The sequence below is a fragment of the Argopecten irradians genome, chromosome 3 (genome assembly GCF_041381155.1).
Source record: "Argopecten irradians isolate NY chromosome 3, Ai_NY, whole genome shotgun sequence".
NCBI lineage: Eukaryota > Metazoa > Mollusca > Bivalvia > Pectinida > Pectinidae > Argopecten > Argopecten irradians.
The window spans coordinates 65,548,356-65,563,848 of record NC_091136.1 but is presented as its reverse complement, the minus strand read 5'-3'; the positions used below and the strand labels follow the sequence as shown (position 1 = coordinate 65,563,848).

The 15,493-nt window shown below is 33.1% G+C and overlaps 1 protein-coding gene across 4 annotated transcripts in view; it reads left to right on the top strand.

Moving 5' to 3' along the window:
* LOC138319372 (triokinase/FMN cyclase-like) overlaps positions 1–14,640 on the top strand; it is a 70,518-nt gene extending 55,878 nt beyond the window's left edge. For all 4 annotated transcript variants that reach the window (XM_069262465.1, XM_069262464.1, XM_069262466.1 and 1 more), the window contains 5 exons: positions 237–355; positions 2,476–2,579; positions 3,102–3,135; positions 13,453–13,539; positions 14,459–14,640. In XM_069262465.1, coding sequence (XP_069118566.1) covers positions 237–355; positions 2,476–2,579; positions 3,102–3,135; positions 13,453–13,539; positions 14,459–14,611 — 497 coding nt within the window. In that variant the 3' untranslated portion in view covers positions 14,612–14,640. The remainder of the gene's footprint in view (positions 1–236; positions 356–2,475; positions 2,580–3,101; positions 3,136–13,452; positions 13,540–14,458) is intronic.
* The last annotated feature ends 853 nt before the right edge of the window (positions 14,641–15,493 follow it).

The following is a 15,493-nucleotide window of genomic DNA, read 5'->3' as shown; positions in this document are numbered from 1 at the left end:
CAGTAGAGTTAATACCCATGAGACTGTGATAAATATATATATATATATATATATATATAACACTAATGTTGGCTAGAAATTCGTGCCAGGTCCTTGTGCTTTTGTCCTTAGCTGCGCATATTCCATTTTGAGACCGATCAATTGGAACACAGGTGCCAATACGAGATTGTGCCAATTGGTGAGTTTTATTTGCTTGAGCAAACCCCAAATAAATTATATATGCTATGATACTCAAGGTATACTGGCAAGTTTGGGGAGCAAGGAAAAGCCGAGCTTGCCCGTCTCCTGTCCAGGGGAGCTTGCCTTGACGTTAGCAAGTGCTGCGGAGGATACAATGGGAGGATCGTCTGGAGGGGTGAGTTATCAAATAACAAACCCAATACAGTAGCATGATCATATCGTCAATGGTTTAAAACTGACTTGGTTAATAACGGAACGAAAGAAACAGTTATATTGAGAAGCACTGAAATATATAGTATGGAAATAAAAAAAAAATCAAGAAAAAAACCCCAAAATCAAATAATCACGATTGTTATTGGTTTTATTAGGTCATCTGACCATAGGTCATGGTGACCTACATGTGTTGCAATAGTCTTTTGTCCGTCCTCGTGCATCGTCGTACAAAGTCCGTTAACATTTCCTTGTGAACGTGATAACTTGAATAAATATGCACCGAGCTTATTGAAACTTTGGATTTAGACAAACATTGGAAGGATCTCAGGCGAGTTTGAAAATCAGCTTGATTCGACTGTAACCTACGGAGTTATTGCCCTTTGCACTATTGTTATAGGATCTTCGTTGTGAACAAGATAATTTGAGCAAATGTGCACTGAGCTTAATGAAACTTTGTATGTAGACTAACATTGGAAAGATATTGGATGAGTTCGAAAATCCGCTTTGTCCTTTGCACGAATAGTTATTATTGAACCTTGTGAACACGATAACTAGAGTAAATATGCACCGAGCTTAATGAAACTTTGTGTGTTGAGAGTAAATATGCACCGAGATTAATGAAACTTTGTGTGTTGACTAACATTGGAAAGATCTTGGCCCAGCATCTTTCGAGCCTATTTTTTACGTGTTCACGTTAAAAAGATTTTTTCATAATTTTTTATAATTAAAATACTTCCAGTGCTGCAACTTTATAAAAAGTGGTAAAATAATAAAGTTTAAACCTCGGACAGACGGAGAAAAATGTGTATAGCACCTATACAGTTTTTACTATGACAAAAAGAGCGAAAGTGATAGACCATACAACTTTAAAAATCCGCTTGATTCGACCGTAGCTTAAAGAGTTATTGGCCTTTGCACTAATAATAATTATTGAACATTGTGAACACGATAACTGAGTAAATATGCACCGATATAAATAAAACTTTGGATTTGGACTAACATTGGAAGGATCTCCAGACGAGTTTAAACATCAGCTTGATTCGACTGTAACTTACGGAGTTATTGCCCTTTGCACTATCATTATAGGATTTTCTTGGAAATGAAGAAAAAATCCAATCTTCAAAATTCAATCCTGCATACAGCTTCTGTTTGCCGACGCCATTTTTTACTAAAAATAAAAAAAATAAAAATCCTATCTGCATGAATGCAATATGCTTTGAAGTAAACTCACATATGATTCGACGAACGTAGTCTTCATCCGGCAGAAGCTCGGTGCTATTGCTCTTTATTTGCAAGCGTTCAAGTAATTTGGACCAGCTTCCAATATAATCAGCTGACCAAAAACGGAATATCTGTTACGAAAATATATTTTCTTTCTTCTAAAATGGGGGCTTGGGACAAGGATACAGTTTGAATATATGAAGAAACCATAAACAGAATTTTTTTCTCAGTTATTTCAATAAATTGCACTTTTCAACATTGCATAATTAATGGTTACTGAATCATCTGTCTTTAAGGCCTTGCCTTTAGTCATATTATTCATTATTGGAACTTAAAAATTACATCCATGATAAATTAATAAATTTGTTGTATTTTAACGTTCTTGATTACTATATGTTATGTAAATATTTTTACGTCCACAAAAATTGCTTCCTATTTCGTTAATTTTTTGTCAAAAGGAACAAAGAACATCAGTTGGCTAGTCAATGGTAACTAATTTGTATCAAATACCAGGAGACCGTTAAGGCCCATGGGCCTTTTGTTTTTATTACCTGAACCTGTTGATTTCGACAATTGATTAAGCTAAGACAAGTTGCTGGAATATGAAGTTCCACGTATGGGTTTAGTTATTATTTTATTATTTAGTTTATATTTCCAATATACCTTAGATAAAGCGGGACGACTTAGTGAGGAAATATTACCTAGTCTTAAAATCTCAAATCTTCAAAGAGTCAAGCACAAATCAGCCAACATACTGAAAGTTTCATAGATATTGGAAACGTCTGTAAATATGTGTTTTCATGTATTTGCATTTACCTACAAATCGTATATCTTTTCTTACTTGAATTGATATACTTACAGTTGTATAGCCTGTTCTTCACGGCGGCTGCAGTCTGTCTACAGAATACCGTCTCTCCAACAACTTACTGTGAGGCTCTTAATGCTGGAATACAGTCAATGATGAAGTAAGTATACACTGTCTCTCCAACAACTTACTGTGAGGCTCTTAATGCTGGAATACAGTCGATGATGAAGTAAGTATACACTGTCTCTCCAACAACTTACTGTGAGGCTCTTAATGCTGGAATACAGTCAATGATGAAGTAAGTATACACTGTCTCTCCAACAACTTACTGTGAGGCTCTTAATGCTGGAATACAGTCAATGATGAAGTAAGTATACACTGTCTCTCCAACAACTTACTTTGAGGCTCTTAATGCTGGAATACAGTCAATGATGAAGTAAGTATACACTGTCTCTCCAACAACTTACTGTGAGTATCTGAATGCTGTCTCTCCAACAACTTACTGTGAGTATCTGAATGGTGGAATACTCTGAATGATGGAGTTAGTTTGACAAGTGTTATACTTATTACAAAAATAAATAAACTGTTGAAATTTCTACAGTATTACTCTATACTTACGATGTGTTTGTTTGATGAGAGTTATCTTTCTTTGATTAATTCTATCTCGTTCCATTCCACTTAGATACGGAGGTGCTGAACCAGGGGACAGAACTATGGTAAGCCAAAAATATTGATATATTTTTATAATTGTTTTCATACTAAATCCAACTTTCTGATTGGCAGATTTTTTTTCTTCGTACACTATGAAAACAATCCGAGAATGGCGCGATAATCAACGTTATCATGACGTCACAATATAGACATCGATGTTGGATGTTGCATATTGATTTAGAAAAAAAAATCCATTGGAAAGTCAATGGAATCGTACGTTTAACCGTGTTTTATGTTATCAAGTAGTCTAAAAAAATAAATTATAAACATTGATGTAACTATTTTTTAACTTCATCAGGGTATGAAATAAATTTTGTTTGCAAACTTTTGTGAGAATGCTCTCCGCGGATTCAGTTTTTTTAACAAAAATAGTTATATCAATGCTTAAAGTTACTAAATCATTAGATTTACATAAATTTCTTAGGGGTTTTTACTTCCTACTAACGTTCTTATACCTGAAATAAGAAAGTTTTCAAAATTACAATATCTTATTTGAAATATTGGCAATGTTTATCAACGTTAAAATATCGCCAAACACAACAAGAAACTGTATCTGTCGGCATTGGCTGTTTATAACGGAAAGAACCGAGTGCAGCTTTGAATTCAAAATCGGGATCGCTGAAAATCTCATCCGGCTAATGGATATAGATGTAATAACACCACTATAAGAGGCCACTTATACTTTATCGGTTATATTGGCCTGATTCAGTGAAACAGCCGATACATACATTGACAAGTAAATCAGCATACGTTCTATGAAGCTTTAGAGTATGTGATGAGAACATGACAAGAATACCTGAATTCAATATCATAAATATAATATATGTATGGTCACAATATAGATGATAAATGCATAAAAAGTTACATCTAAATATTATAAGTGACATTTAATTGATATATGGAACATCTACACTGGTATCCAAATGGTAAAAGATATTTCTACATTGGTATCTGGATGGTATAGGATATTTTTACATTGATATCTGAATTGTATTGACTATTTTTACATTTGTATCTGAATGGTATAAGATATATCTGCATTACTATCTAAATAGTGTAGGGATTTTCTACATTGACATCTAAATGGTATAAGAGATATCTACATGAGTATCTGAATGATATAGGTGATATCTACATTGATATTTGAATGGTATATATGTCTACATTAATATTTGATTGACATAGGAGATTTTGATATTGGTATCTAAATGGTATAAGGAATTTCTATATTGGTATCTGAATGGTATAGGAGTCTTCTACATTGGTATCTGAATGGTGTATGATACATCTACAATGGTATTTGATTTGTATAAGATATATATGCATTGATATCTGAATGGTATAAGAAATATATACATGGGTATCTAAATGGTATAGGATATTTCTACATTGGTATCTGAATGGTATAAGATATATCTGTAAATGTATCTGAATGGTATAGGGTATTTCTATGTTGCAATCCGAATGATATAAGAGATATCTACAACGGTATATAAATAGTAAATGAGATCTCTACATTGGTATCTGAATAGTACATGATTTAAATACGTTGGTATCTGAAGTGTATAAGAGATATTTACATGGGTATCTGAATGGCATAGATGTCTACATTGATATCTGAATGATACAAGATACATCTACATCGGTATCTGAATTTGGTGGGTTTTGTTTTCTTTTTATTGTGATGTATAATATCACTTTGGGCCTGATAAAGTTATTTTTTGGTAAATCACATCATCAATCCGATAGTTATTTGTATTAATATGCAAAACTGAATACTACATTGTGTCCCCTAGAGATTGAATAGCATTAAATTGTATAGTATATATAGGAACAATTATAATAATGCCACATTAGATATTTCTTGTGTGTTTTTGGTGTCGGTTTTTGTGTTTCTATTTTGTTATTTTCAAATGCTTCAATGCGCTCAATTGTTAAAAACATTAGTTAAAGTTGAATTTATCCTAATTTTTTTTACAAATATCCCATGTGAAAATGTACATACAAAATGTTTATGTTTTTTTCTCTGTTTCTCTATCTATGTATTTTTTCTCTAAATACGAAGTGTTGTTACCTTGACCTAGAACAATTAACCACGTGCCTTTCTGTAGTGTACCTTATCCGGTTTTTCCAGCGTTTATGTGTGAGTGCGTCCGTGCGAGACCTTGTGCTATATTTATATACTGACAATGGTTAACAGGCGATATATCTGCGATTTGGCATAGGGTTTCAATCGGTTAACAGGCGATATATCTGCGATTTGGCATAGGGTTTCAATCGGTTGCTTCTATTGCAAAGCGTATGGAGGACCAAATTTTAAAAAGAGTCGATATATTATACACGTTAATTTCGATTTCTTTGCCCATGAACATGTTATTTATCGTGACCTCTTTGTTTCTAGTATAAAAGCCAGTTTGGCATCTGTAATACTTATGTGCTTACAATCACATTTTAAGAATATTAATTTTTGTCATATTTTATTACTATTACTCTTTTTAGACATGGATGTAGAAAAAAATCCAGGTCCAACTGAAAATGAATTGTCTATATTCCACCTGAATACACGAAGCATAAGGAACAAATTAGAATACATAGAAAATATTTGTGATGAGTTTAACATTGTTTGCTTTACAGAAACACACTTAGATGATCGGGTGCCTTCATCTGATTTAACCCTATCGGGATTCATGGAGCCATTTAGGAAAGATAGAAATTTTGCTGGGGGTGGAATTTTAGTCTACTACTCTGATTTCTTAAAATGCATACGGAGAGATGATTTAGAATTTCAAGGCGGAGAAGTAATCTGGATTCAGGTGGAAATAGCACGTCAATTTTTTTTAATCTGTACTGTTTATAGACCCGATAACTCACGTCATCCTTTTTGGGAGAATTTTAAATATTCAATTGAAAAAGCTTTAGAAAGTACACCAAATGTTATTATTGTTGGTGACATTAATATTGATATGTTAACTCTATCAAATAATCACATTTTAAAGCAAATTATGTTGGAGCTTGATTTAAGCAATGTTATAAATGAACCGACCAGGTATGGGGCCACAAGACACAGTTTACTCGATCCTATTTTGTTAAGTGATATTTCGAAATGTATAGATTCACATGTAATTTCAGTTGATCGTGATATCAGCGACCATGACGCATGTGTCGTATTTTTATCTACGCCTATTAGCCTTTCACGAACCTATATTCGTGAAGTTTGGTCATACAAACATGCAAATTTTGAAAAATTAACTATATTAATAAATTCTTTTGACTGGGAAACATATTTTTTTTAATTACACGTCAATTGATATTGCGAGCGTTAAATTTACCGAACAGTTTTTGTTATTTGCTAAAGAATGTATACCAAGGAAAAAAGTATATATATACGACCACATGATTTTTAATGGAAAATTTTTAAACAGCGGAAAGCCATTCGATTGCGAGATAGGCTTACAATGCAGTTAAACGAGTTAAGTCCGCATCCAACATCGATAAGTTTAAAAGACAACGTAATAAAGTCAATAACATGAAAAAAATGCTCTAGAGAAGTTTTTTTTATGAAAATGTGGGCGATGTTATTGATAATCTTAATACTAGTGATCCTAAAGCATATTGGAGATTGGCAAGGAAAAATTTTAAACAGTCGAACAACAAAGAAGCTATACCACCTTTATTAAACGATGATACGGGAAATGTAGAAATAGGTGATTCTGAAAAGGCAAACATTCTCAATAAATACTTTTGTTCTATTTCCACGATAGATGACAGAAATAAACCTCTGCCTATTTTTGAATCTCGTACAGAATCTGTGCTTGAATCTGTTGTGGTAACCAGTAATGAAATTTGTGATATTTTAAAAATTCTTAAATTAGGTAAAGCATCTGGTCATGATAATATTAGTCACCATATGTTAAAATATACTGCAAATACTGTGTGTAAGCCATTGGCTCTTCTATTTAATATGTCATTAAATCTTAATATTTTTCCAGAAACTTGGAAAAAAGGTATTGTTCTACCCCTATTCAAAAAAGGGGATAGGCATTTGGTATCCAATTATAGACCTATAACGTTGCTATCTTGTCTAGGTAAAGTTTTTGAAAGAGTTATGTTCAAACATATTTACAATTTCTTTTTTGAAAATTCATTGTTTTATGAAAAACAGTCTGGTTTTATGATGAACCATTCAACGGTTCATCAATTAATAGAAATGTATAATACTATCTGTTGTTCACTTGAACAAAAGAAACATGCCTGTCTTATATTTTGTGATATCTCCAAGGCATTCGATCGAGTATGGCATAAGGGTCTGTTATTTAAATTGAATGCGTATGGCATAAAAGGTAATTTGCTTAATTGGATGAACAGTTATATATCAGGTAGACAACAGCAGGTAATTGTATTCCAAACGAATGCTGGAGTCCCACAAGGAAGTGTGTTAGGGCCTCTTTTGTTTTTAATATATATTAATGATATAGTTGACAATTTAGATAGTGTATCACGTCTATTTGCTGATGACACTTCTTTGATGTATTCTTCATCCTCTGTTCACGATATTGAATTAAATCTTAATAGAGATTTAGATAGATTAAACAGATGGTCTCTAGATTGGCTCACTAAATTTAATCCTCAAAAAAACGGACGTTTTACTAGTATCCAACTCTGAAAACCTGCATCCCTTGCAACTTTCTTTTGGTGATGAAATTTTAAGATGCGTTGACAGTCATAGGCACTTAGGTGTGACATTTAGTGCAGATGCTAAGTGGTCGTTACACATTTCAGAAATTCAAAAATCGTGTATGAAAAAACTTTCGGCATTACGTAAGTTAAAATTTTTACTCAATAGGAAAACTTTATTAAGGATATATAAAGCATTTGTGTTGCCTGTGTTGGAATATGCGTGCGAAGTATGGGATGGCTGCTCCCTGGGAGATGTTAACAAACTCGAACAAGTGCAGCTTGAGGCGGCAAGAATCATAACGGGTATGCCATCCTTCTTAAGTAAAGACTCACTCTATTTCGAAACCAATCTTGTACCTCTAGTAAAAAGAAGAAAAAAATAAAAAAAAATTATTCTAATGTATAAACTCCATAATAGCCTAACCCCATCTTATCTGACCAATATCCTTCCTCCTAAAGTTGGAGAGCGATCCGCCTACAACATGAGAAATAGAGAAAACTATATTATTCCGAAAGTTCGTTTGTCATGTTCACTTGAATCTTTCTTGCCATCTTCTATTAGATTATGGAATGATTTGCCTAGCAATGTCAGAGAGCAGCCATCCGTTCGTACCTTCAAAACATTGATACAATCTGATGTAAATTCTTTACCCGTTTATTATTTTACTGGGAAAAGGAAGTTTAATATTTTACATACAAGATTGCGACATTCGTGTAGCAGTCTGAACTATGATTTGTACAGAGTAAATATAATTAACGACCCATCATGCGCATGTGGTAATCAATGTGAAAATGCAACTCATTATTTTTTTGAATGTAGTCTTTATACTAGGCAAAGGGATGTTTTATTCCGTAATGTTTCACAATATGGTAATATTTCAATTAATATTTTGCTTTATGGTGCTCCATACTTGTCCAACATGGAAAACCAAATGATATTTCAATGGGTACAAACCTTTATTAAAGATAGTGCTAGATTTTAGGTCAAGTCTGTAACAACAAACTCATTTTGATTTTTTTTCTATTTCTTCTTCAATATTTTCTGTATATATACATAATTATATGATTGTATGCTGTCAAAGTATTGTATATACATGTATTATGGAGAAGGCATTATTAAGTTGTGATAACTTGTGCCTAATCCATTATTGTATTTTTGACAATAAAAAATATGTTTGAATCGAAACATGACAAGAAGTGAGAGGTATTTTCACCCGTTAATTATGTATATATTATACAGGTGTACATGTACTTTATTACGCAAACATATACATTTTACATAGGTCTACAATGTATATGTAAGGTATAGTTTTGCTCTGAATACATAAAAATACCCATACAATTTAGATATATAGTTCGGTTGATTTTTTAAAGACGCTCCATCGCTGACAAATGGTATTTTTTCACTATCAAAAACAGGATCAGACGATTTAGTGTTTTTCTTCAGTTACAAAAGTTACTTACTTTACACAATTACCACCATTGAAAAGTTAAAAATATGAAAAATAATTAATTGCATCCAGAAAAAAATCCGTGGCGCTATATCTTGTATGGAAATAAGTACTGATTGCGCATGCACCAAATGCAAAAGAAATTATTTTATACTTTTTTGTGTGTTAATTATACATATGTACACGATTAAACACCAATTATTGTTCAAATGATAAATATCATTTATGCTCTGTCGGCGGTGGAGCATCTTAAGTAAATCAGATAGGAAAAGGTTATATAACAAGTGACATGTAGCTATATAGGGGAATGTCCATTAGACGGATAGACATTATAACTAGGGATATATATGAAATGTCCGTTAGACGGATAGACATTATAACTAGGCCCATATAGGGAATATCCATTAGACGGATATATATTTTAACAAGTGCTATATAAGGAATGTCCATTAGACGGCTATATATTATAACTAGGGCTATATAAGGAATGTCCATTAGACTCTTTCATATGTGGATATGAAGGATAGGGATATAGACCTTTCTCAAATTATATGCATGCCTGACATTCCTAATTCAGATCGAGGCTTAGTGAGCACAGGCACCGTAGCAACGTATATACAATTAATGCAACATATCTTACAAAAACAAACCACAATGCTGTTCAATGTCATGAAAATAGTTTTAATTGCTCATTTTCATCAAATTCTTAATACTGAAGTGTAAAAGAAGGTTGATTATCAACATAGGCAGAGAAAAGGGTACATAATGTTGAAGATCATTGTAGATTTATCTGTATAACATTACATTCTATATTTTACCATCAGTTATTTACACTGTATCTGTTTACATGTGTAGTTTGTTTCCACACATTTAAATACAAGAGTGGAGAATTCTATACATGTGTTTTACATAAATGAAACAAATATCAAATTAAGTGTTTAGTTCTTTACCGTAATTTTCTAAGTGAACGTGCCGGTTGTTAGATACATGCATAACCTTTTCCTAAAATGAAACAACACTTTTTGTGCATTATCACGAGGACACTAACTTCATAGCTGATAAAAGCTGATATATTTAAATGTTAATTATTAGAGTGAATTATTTCTAAAACTAACATCATAAATTCATATTTCTGGTAGATATTGAAAAACTGAAATAAAGTAACTGAATATAATGATCTATGGACATCAATAATCAAATCTGAACAAGGGTTCAATTCTTTAGAAGAAAACCAAATATATTTACTGAAATGATCACATTTGCGATATTTTCTATAATTGCATGAACAATTAAGGCTTTCAATCGCAACTCCTCTTTTTATTAATCATTTTATTTAAGTTTAAATGGGTGGTATACTGATGTATATTTATGTGTTTTATCATGCTTATGATCTGTGCACTGATTTTATAGGATATGTGTTTTGTGATCACAACTTCAGGGATAATTTTAGAGTAGCCCTTTCGACTATGATCCTCAGATTTTGAAAACGATCCCTATGTTTCAGGAAATTTCGTAATATTTCTTTGTTAATAGCCCCTCTAGAATTGTCAAATACTTAAAAGTGACAAACACATATTTCAGTTAAAATGATCCTTGCAGCATGCTCAATATATCAAGTACAATGTACTTCTATTTTGTGATACATAAAAATGAGGAAAACACATATATTCAGGGAAGCCTATCTAAACCCAAAAGTGCAATGAGAAATTGGGCTTTGTAGCCAAGTGGTCACAACAAAAGGTCATATAATGTAAAGTTTACCATTTTGTTTGCGCCATAAAGAAATTGATCTTATTAAGAAGGTGATCATTAGACAGAAATAGTCATTAAGGAATGCTTCATTCTAATAACAAATATCATTTGTTTTGCAATATCGTGAACATAATTGGTGTTTGTAATTGTTCACATGTCATAGACAAAGGGTGTTTATTGGAGTAAATAAGGATTGGTAAAGGGGACAGCCAGAGCTAGGTGAAATTTGTGATAACAACTTTATGTATGTATACCTTAATAGGGAAATTAATGGCAAAATGTGATCAGAGGGGACAGCTGTTAAATATAAACAGACTGGGACCCAAATACTGACCTAAAGGGAATATGGGGAAGGCAACTTGAGACTCTGATAATGAAGGTTAGGAATGGTATTTATGTTATTTAATTGTTTGGTTCATGTCCCTTGTTTATTTGGCACCATACATGTATAATATATAGCCTTATTCCAGTTTAGGCAACGAGTACCAATACTGTAATTCAGCTTGGCCTCAATAAAGGAAATCGTTGACATGGATACCTGCATTTTCTTTCCTCTCGCCTCTGGGATTTATTATACATGTTTATGCCATAATTCGATCAGCCACTGATGTGATCAAATTGATCCATGTACCTCTACGGGAATATTATGTGAATTTAAATATAATGATAAGGTAAGTAAAATTATACCATTAATGCACATGTATTACTACCACCGCTATGCTCACTAAGCCTCGTTTTCGATCATAGATGAATATTCATGAGCTAATATTAAGAAAGGTCTATTCTACCCGAGGATCACAAAATGTAGTAAAACCCGAGGCTTGCCGAGGGTTTTGCAACATTTTGTGATCCCGAGGGTAGAATATCCCTATCCTTCATATCCACTTATGAAAGAGTATTTTTCTTTCATACCACGACGTTTTACTGCAATTTTACAACTATAATATCCCGCCATTTTGAAATAAATTCGAAGAAATCCACGACTGGAAGTCAATTTCCATACATGAAAAATTACGTGATATTTTCAACACAAATTCCGTTGCTTGCATCTTTTATAGTAAAACCAGTCAATTTTGTGAAAAAAATGTTAAAATTTTACCGAGGAAATAGATATTTTGTTGACGCCGTGACGTCACGAGGCTTTATTGCATGGGTAGCCATGCAATACAGCCTCAGGCGACATGAGTGTATTGCCCTAGACCAGCCAGTATTACACGTGTAGGTATGAAAGAAAAGGAATGTCCATTAGACGGCTATATATTATAACTAGGGCTATATAAGGAATGTCCATTAGACGGCTATATATTATAACTAGGGCTATATAAGGAATTTCCATTAGACGGATAGAGACTATAACTAGAGATATATAGGGAATGTTTATTAGACGGATATATATTATAACTAGGGCTATATAAGGAATGTCCATTAGACGGATAGAGACTATAACTAGAGATATATAGGAAATGTCCATTAGACGGATATATATTATAACTAGGGCTATATAAGGAATGTCCATTAGACGGATGGAGACTATAACTAGAGATATATAGGGAATGTCCATTAGACTGATAGACATTATAACTAAGGATATATAGGGAATGTCAAATATTGATATAATGATCAAAGAAATATACATGTATTTGATTAGCCCGCTAAACATGACTATATTATTAGTTTTTCCTTATTATAAAGTTTATATATTAGGTCATTTTTTTAACCTAATAATATATTGGCAGGTTTAGCGGACTAGTACCTAATATCATGACAAATGAAAATAAAATAATGGTAGAAGCAAGTATAAAACCATATGATATAATGAAAACTCTTCTTTAAAGCTGCAAAAACCTGTACAATATATGAATATTTACACTTAGAAACTCTTCACAAAACTTCTGCATACGTTTCAACGTTTATTAGATTAAACACAGTAATCAGGATCTTGTAGTCGATAAATTGGTGTTTTCAGTCGATAGCAGATATGTCCATTAGACAGATGAGATTTCCTTCGGTAAATGTTCCCACATCGCGCATGCACACAGGGATTGTTTACCTCGCCGAAAGATAATAATATGAAATAGTGACTAGGTCGTTTCTATTTATTTTTAGTTTTTTCTTCATTTTGAACAAAATGGTTATACAAACTTTTAAACTTTGTTATTAACACAAAGTACACATCTTTTATTATTATTTTCAGTTCTATAATTCGTTTTATCTTTTATTACATGATTTTTTAACGATTTAGTTCCTTTAAGTAAAGAATAATATAAAGAATATTGGTTTGCTATATGAACTGCCCATAAATCATATTCAAAATAGTTTATGTATTAGCTTTGAACAGTAAACATCTATTTCGGTTTACACACATTTATTACTTCTGGCAAGTCCTTGTGAAACGCCTTCTATGTTCATGGTATTGATACAGAATATATTATATTGGTACAGCTTGATCCTCTACACTCGGCCTGGATGGCGTGGTCAGCAGCACTGTCCAGTCAGTCTCCGGTCGATGCTTTCCGTTTGGCTGTAGAGGTAAGTACATCTGTAAAAATCACATTTAGCCTGTGATCAATTGGCCACTGTAATCACATAATCATCCTTCTATCTATATAACTTGTGATATATATATCATCTTATTAACTGTTAAGTACAACATGTGATATTCCTGTTGTAAATAAGCATGTCTTACTGTGCCTATAAAACATTGAATGCGATGTCTTTGTCATAGACTTGTAAATAAGGCAGTTTGACTGGTATTACAAGTGGGCTTAAACATACTTTCTTGTTTTTTTACCTTTAAAGGGATTAATGTTCCAGGGTATTGTCCTATTATTCTTGATTTTATGGTACTAGTTTCTAAAGATTTACGTGACCACATACCAGGTTATATCAGAAACATATGTTAGAGAGATTGGCATCTCCACCATCTTTTACGATCGGCAAAGGTACCTCTGTATGCTCTCAGGGGTTTAAGATATACTCTTAAATAGTTAAATACATGAGGATAACTTTGATAAATTACAAAGGTTCGATAATTTTCATATGATTTGTGTACGATTTTGGAAAGGAAAAAAAATTAACATATATACTAATAAAACATGATGCACTTCCGATTTTGAATGTCTGGTTTTCGAAAAATAAACTGGTAAAATTGAATATTTTCATGCTTTCAAAATCATATTTAATCATATTAATCGTCATATCAAACCATGATATAATGTTTAAACTTTGTATTGATATAGGCATATCATGTTTAAAAGAATTCAACTACATGTAAAAGTATTTAGTCATGTGAAAATGCCTATAAACCTGAGGTCCCTCTGTCTGTCAACATAGAAAAAGTATGTTTCTGGTTATATTACGAGATATCAGTGTCTTTGACTTGGAGTGGATTTCCACACAATATGAAATAAATCAGCAGTAGTATTGATGATATTTTACTGCTTGTCAGGCAGCAGAGAAAAGTGCTGAAGAGACAGCAAAGATGAAGGCCCATGCCGGTAGGGCTAGCTATGTGAGTGCTGATCACCTGAATAACCCCGACCCCGGGGCCCGGGCAGTAGCCGTCTGGATGAGGGCGGTACTGGAGGCCCTCTCATCATGAAACTGACAGTCATTATCCATGGTGTGTTTGTATTTAGTCATGTGAAAATGCCTATAAACCTGAGGTCCCTCTGTCTGTCAACATAGAAAAAGTATGTTTCTGGTTATATTACGAGATATCAGTGTCTTTGACTTGGAGTGGATTTCCACACAATATGAAATAAATCAGCAGTAGTATTGATGATATTTTACTGCTTGTCAGGCAGCAGAGAAAAGTGCTGAAGAGACAGCAAAGATGAAGGCCCATGCCGGTAGGGCTAGCTATGTGAGTGCTGATCACCTGAAGAACCCCGACCCCGGGGCCCGGGCAGTAGCCGTCTGGATGAGGGCGGTACTGGAGGCCCTCTCATCATGAAACTGACAGTCATTATCCATGGTGTGTTTGTCTGTTAGGGGGAGTCTTATTGTTTTACATGTTATCGATATAATTAATTATTAATAATTAAGACATGATTTTTATAGTGAGGTTCATATCCCGAAATGTTTACTCAGATGGGTGTTAGCCACCCAGACCTTACAATACCATTAATCAGGTGCTACTAGGGTTGTGATTTGTGTTACCTGTATGTAATCTGACATGTGTGCTAGTTGGGTTGTGATTTGTGTTACCTGTATGTAATCTGACATGTGTGCTAGTTGGGTTGTGATTTGTGTTACCTGTATGTATTCTGACATGTGTGCTAGTTGGGTTGTGATTTGTGTTACCTGTATGTAATCTGACATGTGTGCTAGTTGAGAGTGTATGCACGTTTTCTGTTGGCATCAATCGTTTGGTGCATTGATTAAAGGATAAAGTGGTTAATTTAACTGTAACTAATTTATCTTAATTATTTTACGAAATGATATTAATTAAAATATGTTATAAATACTTTGATAATATTAA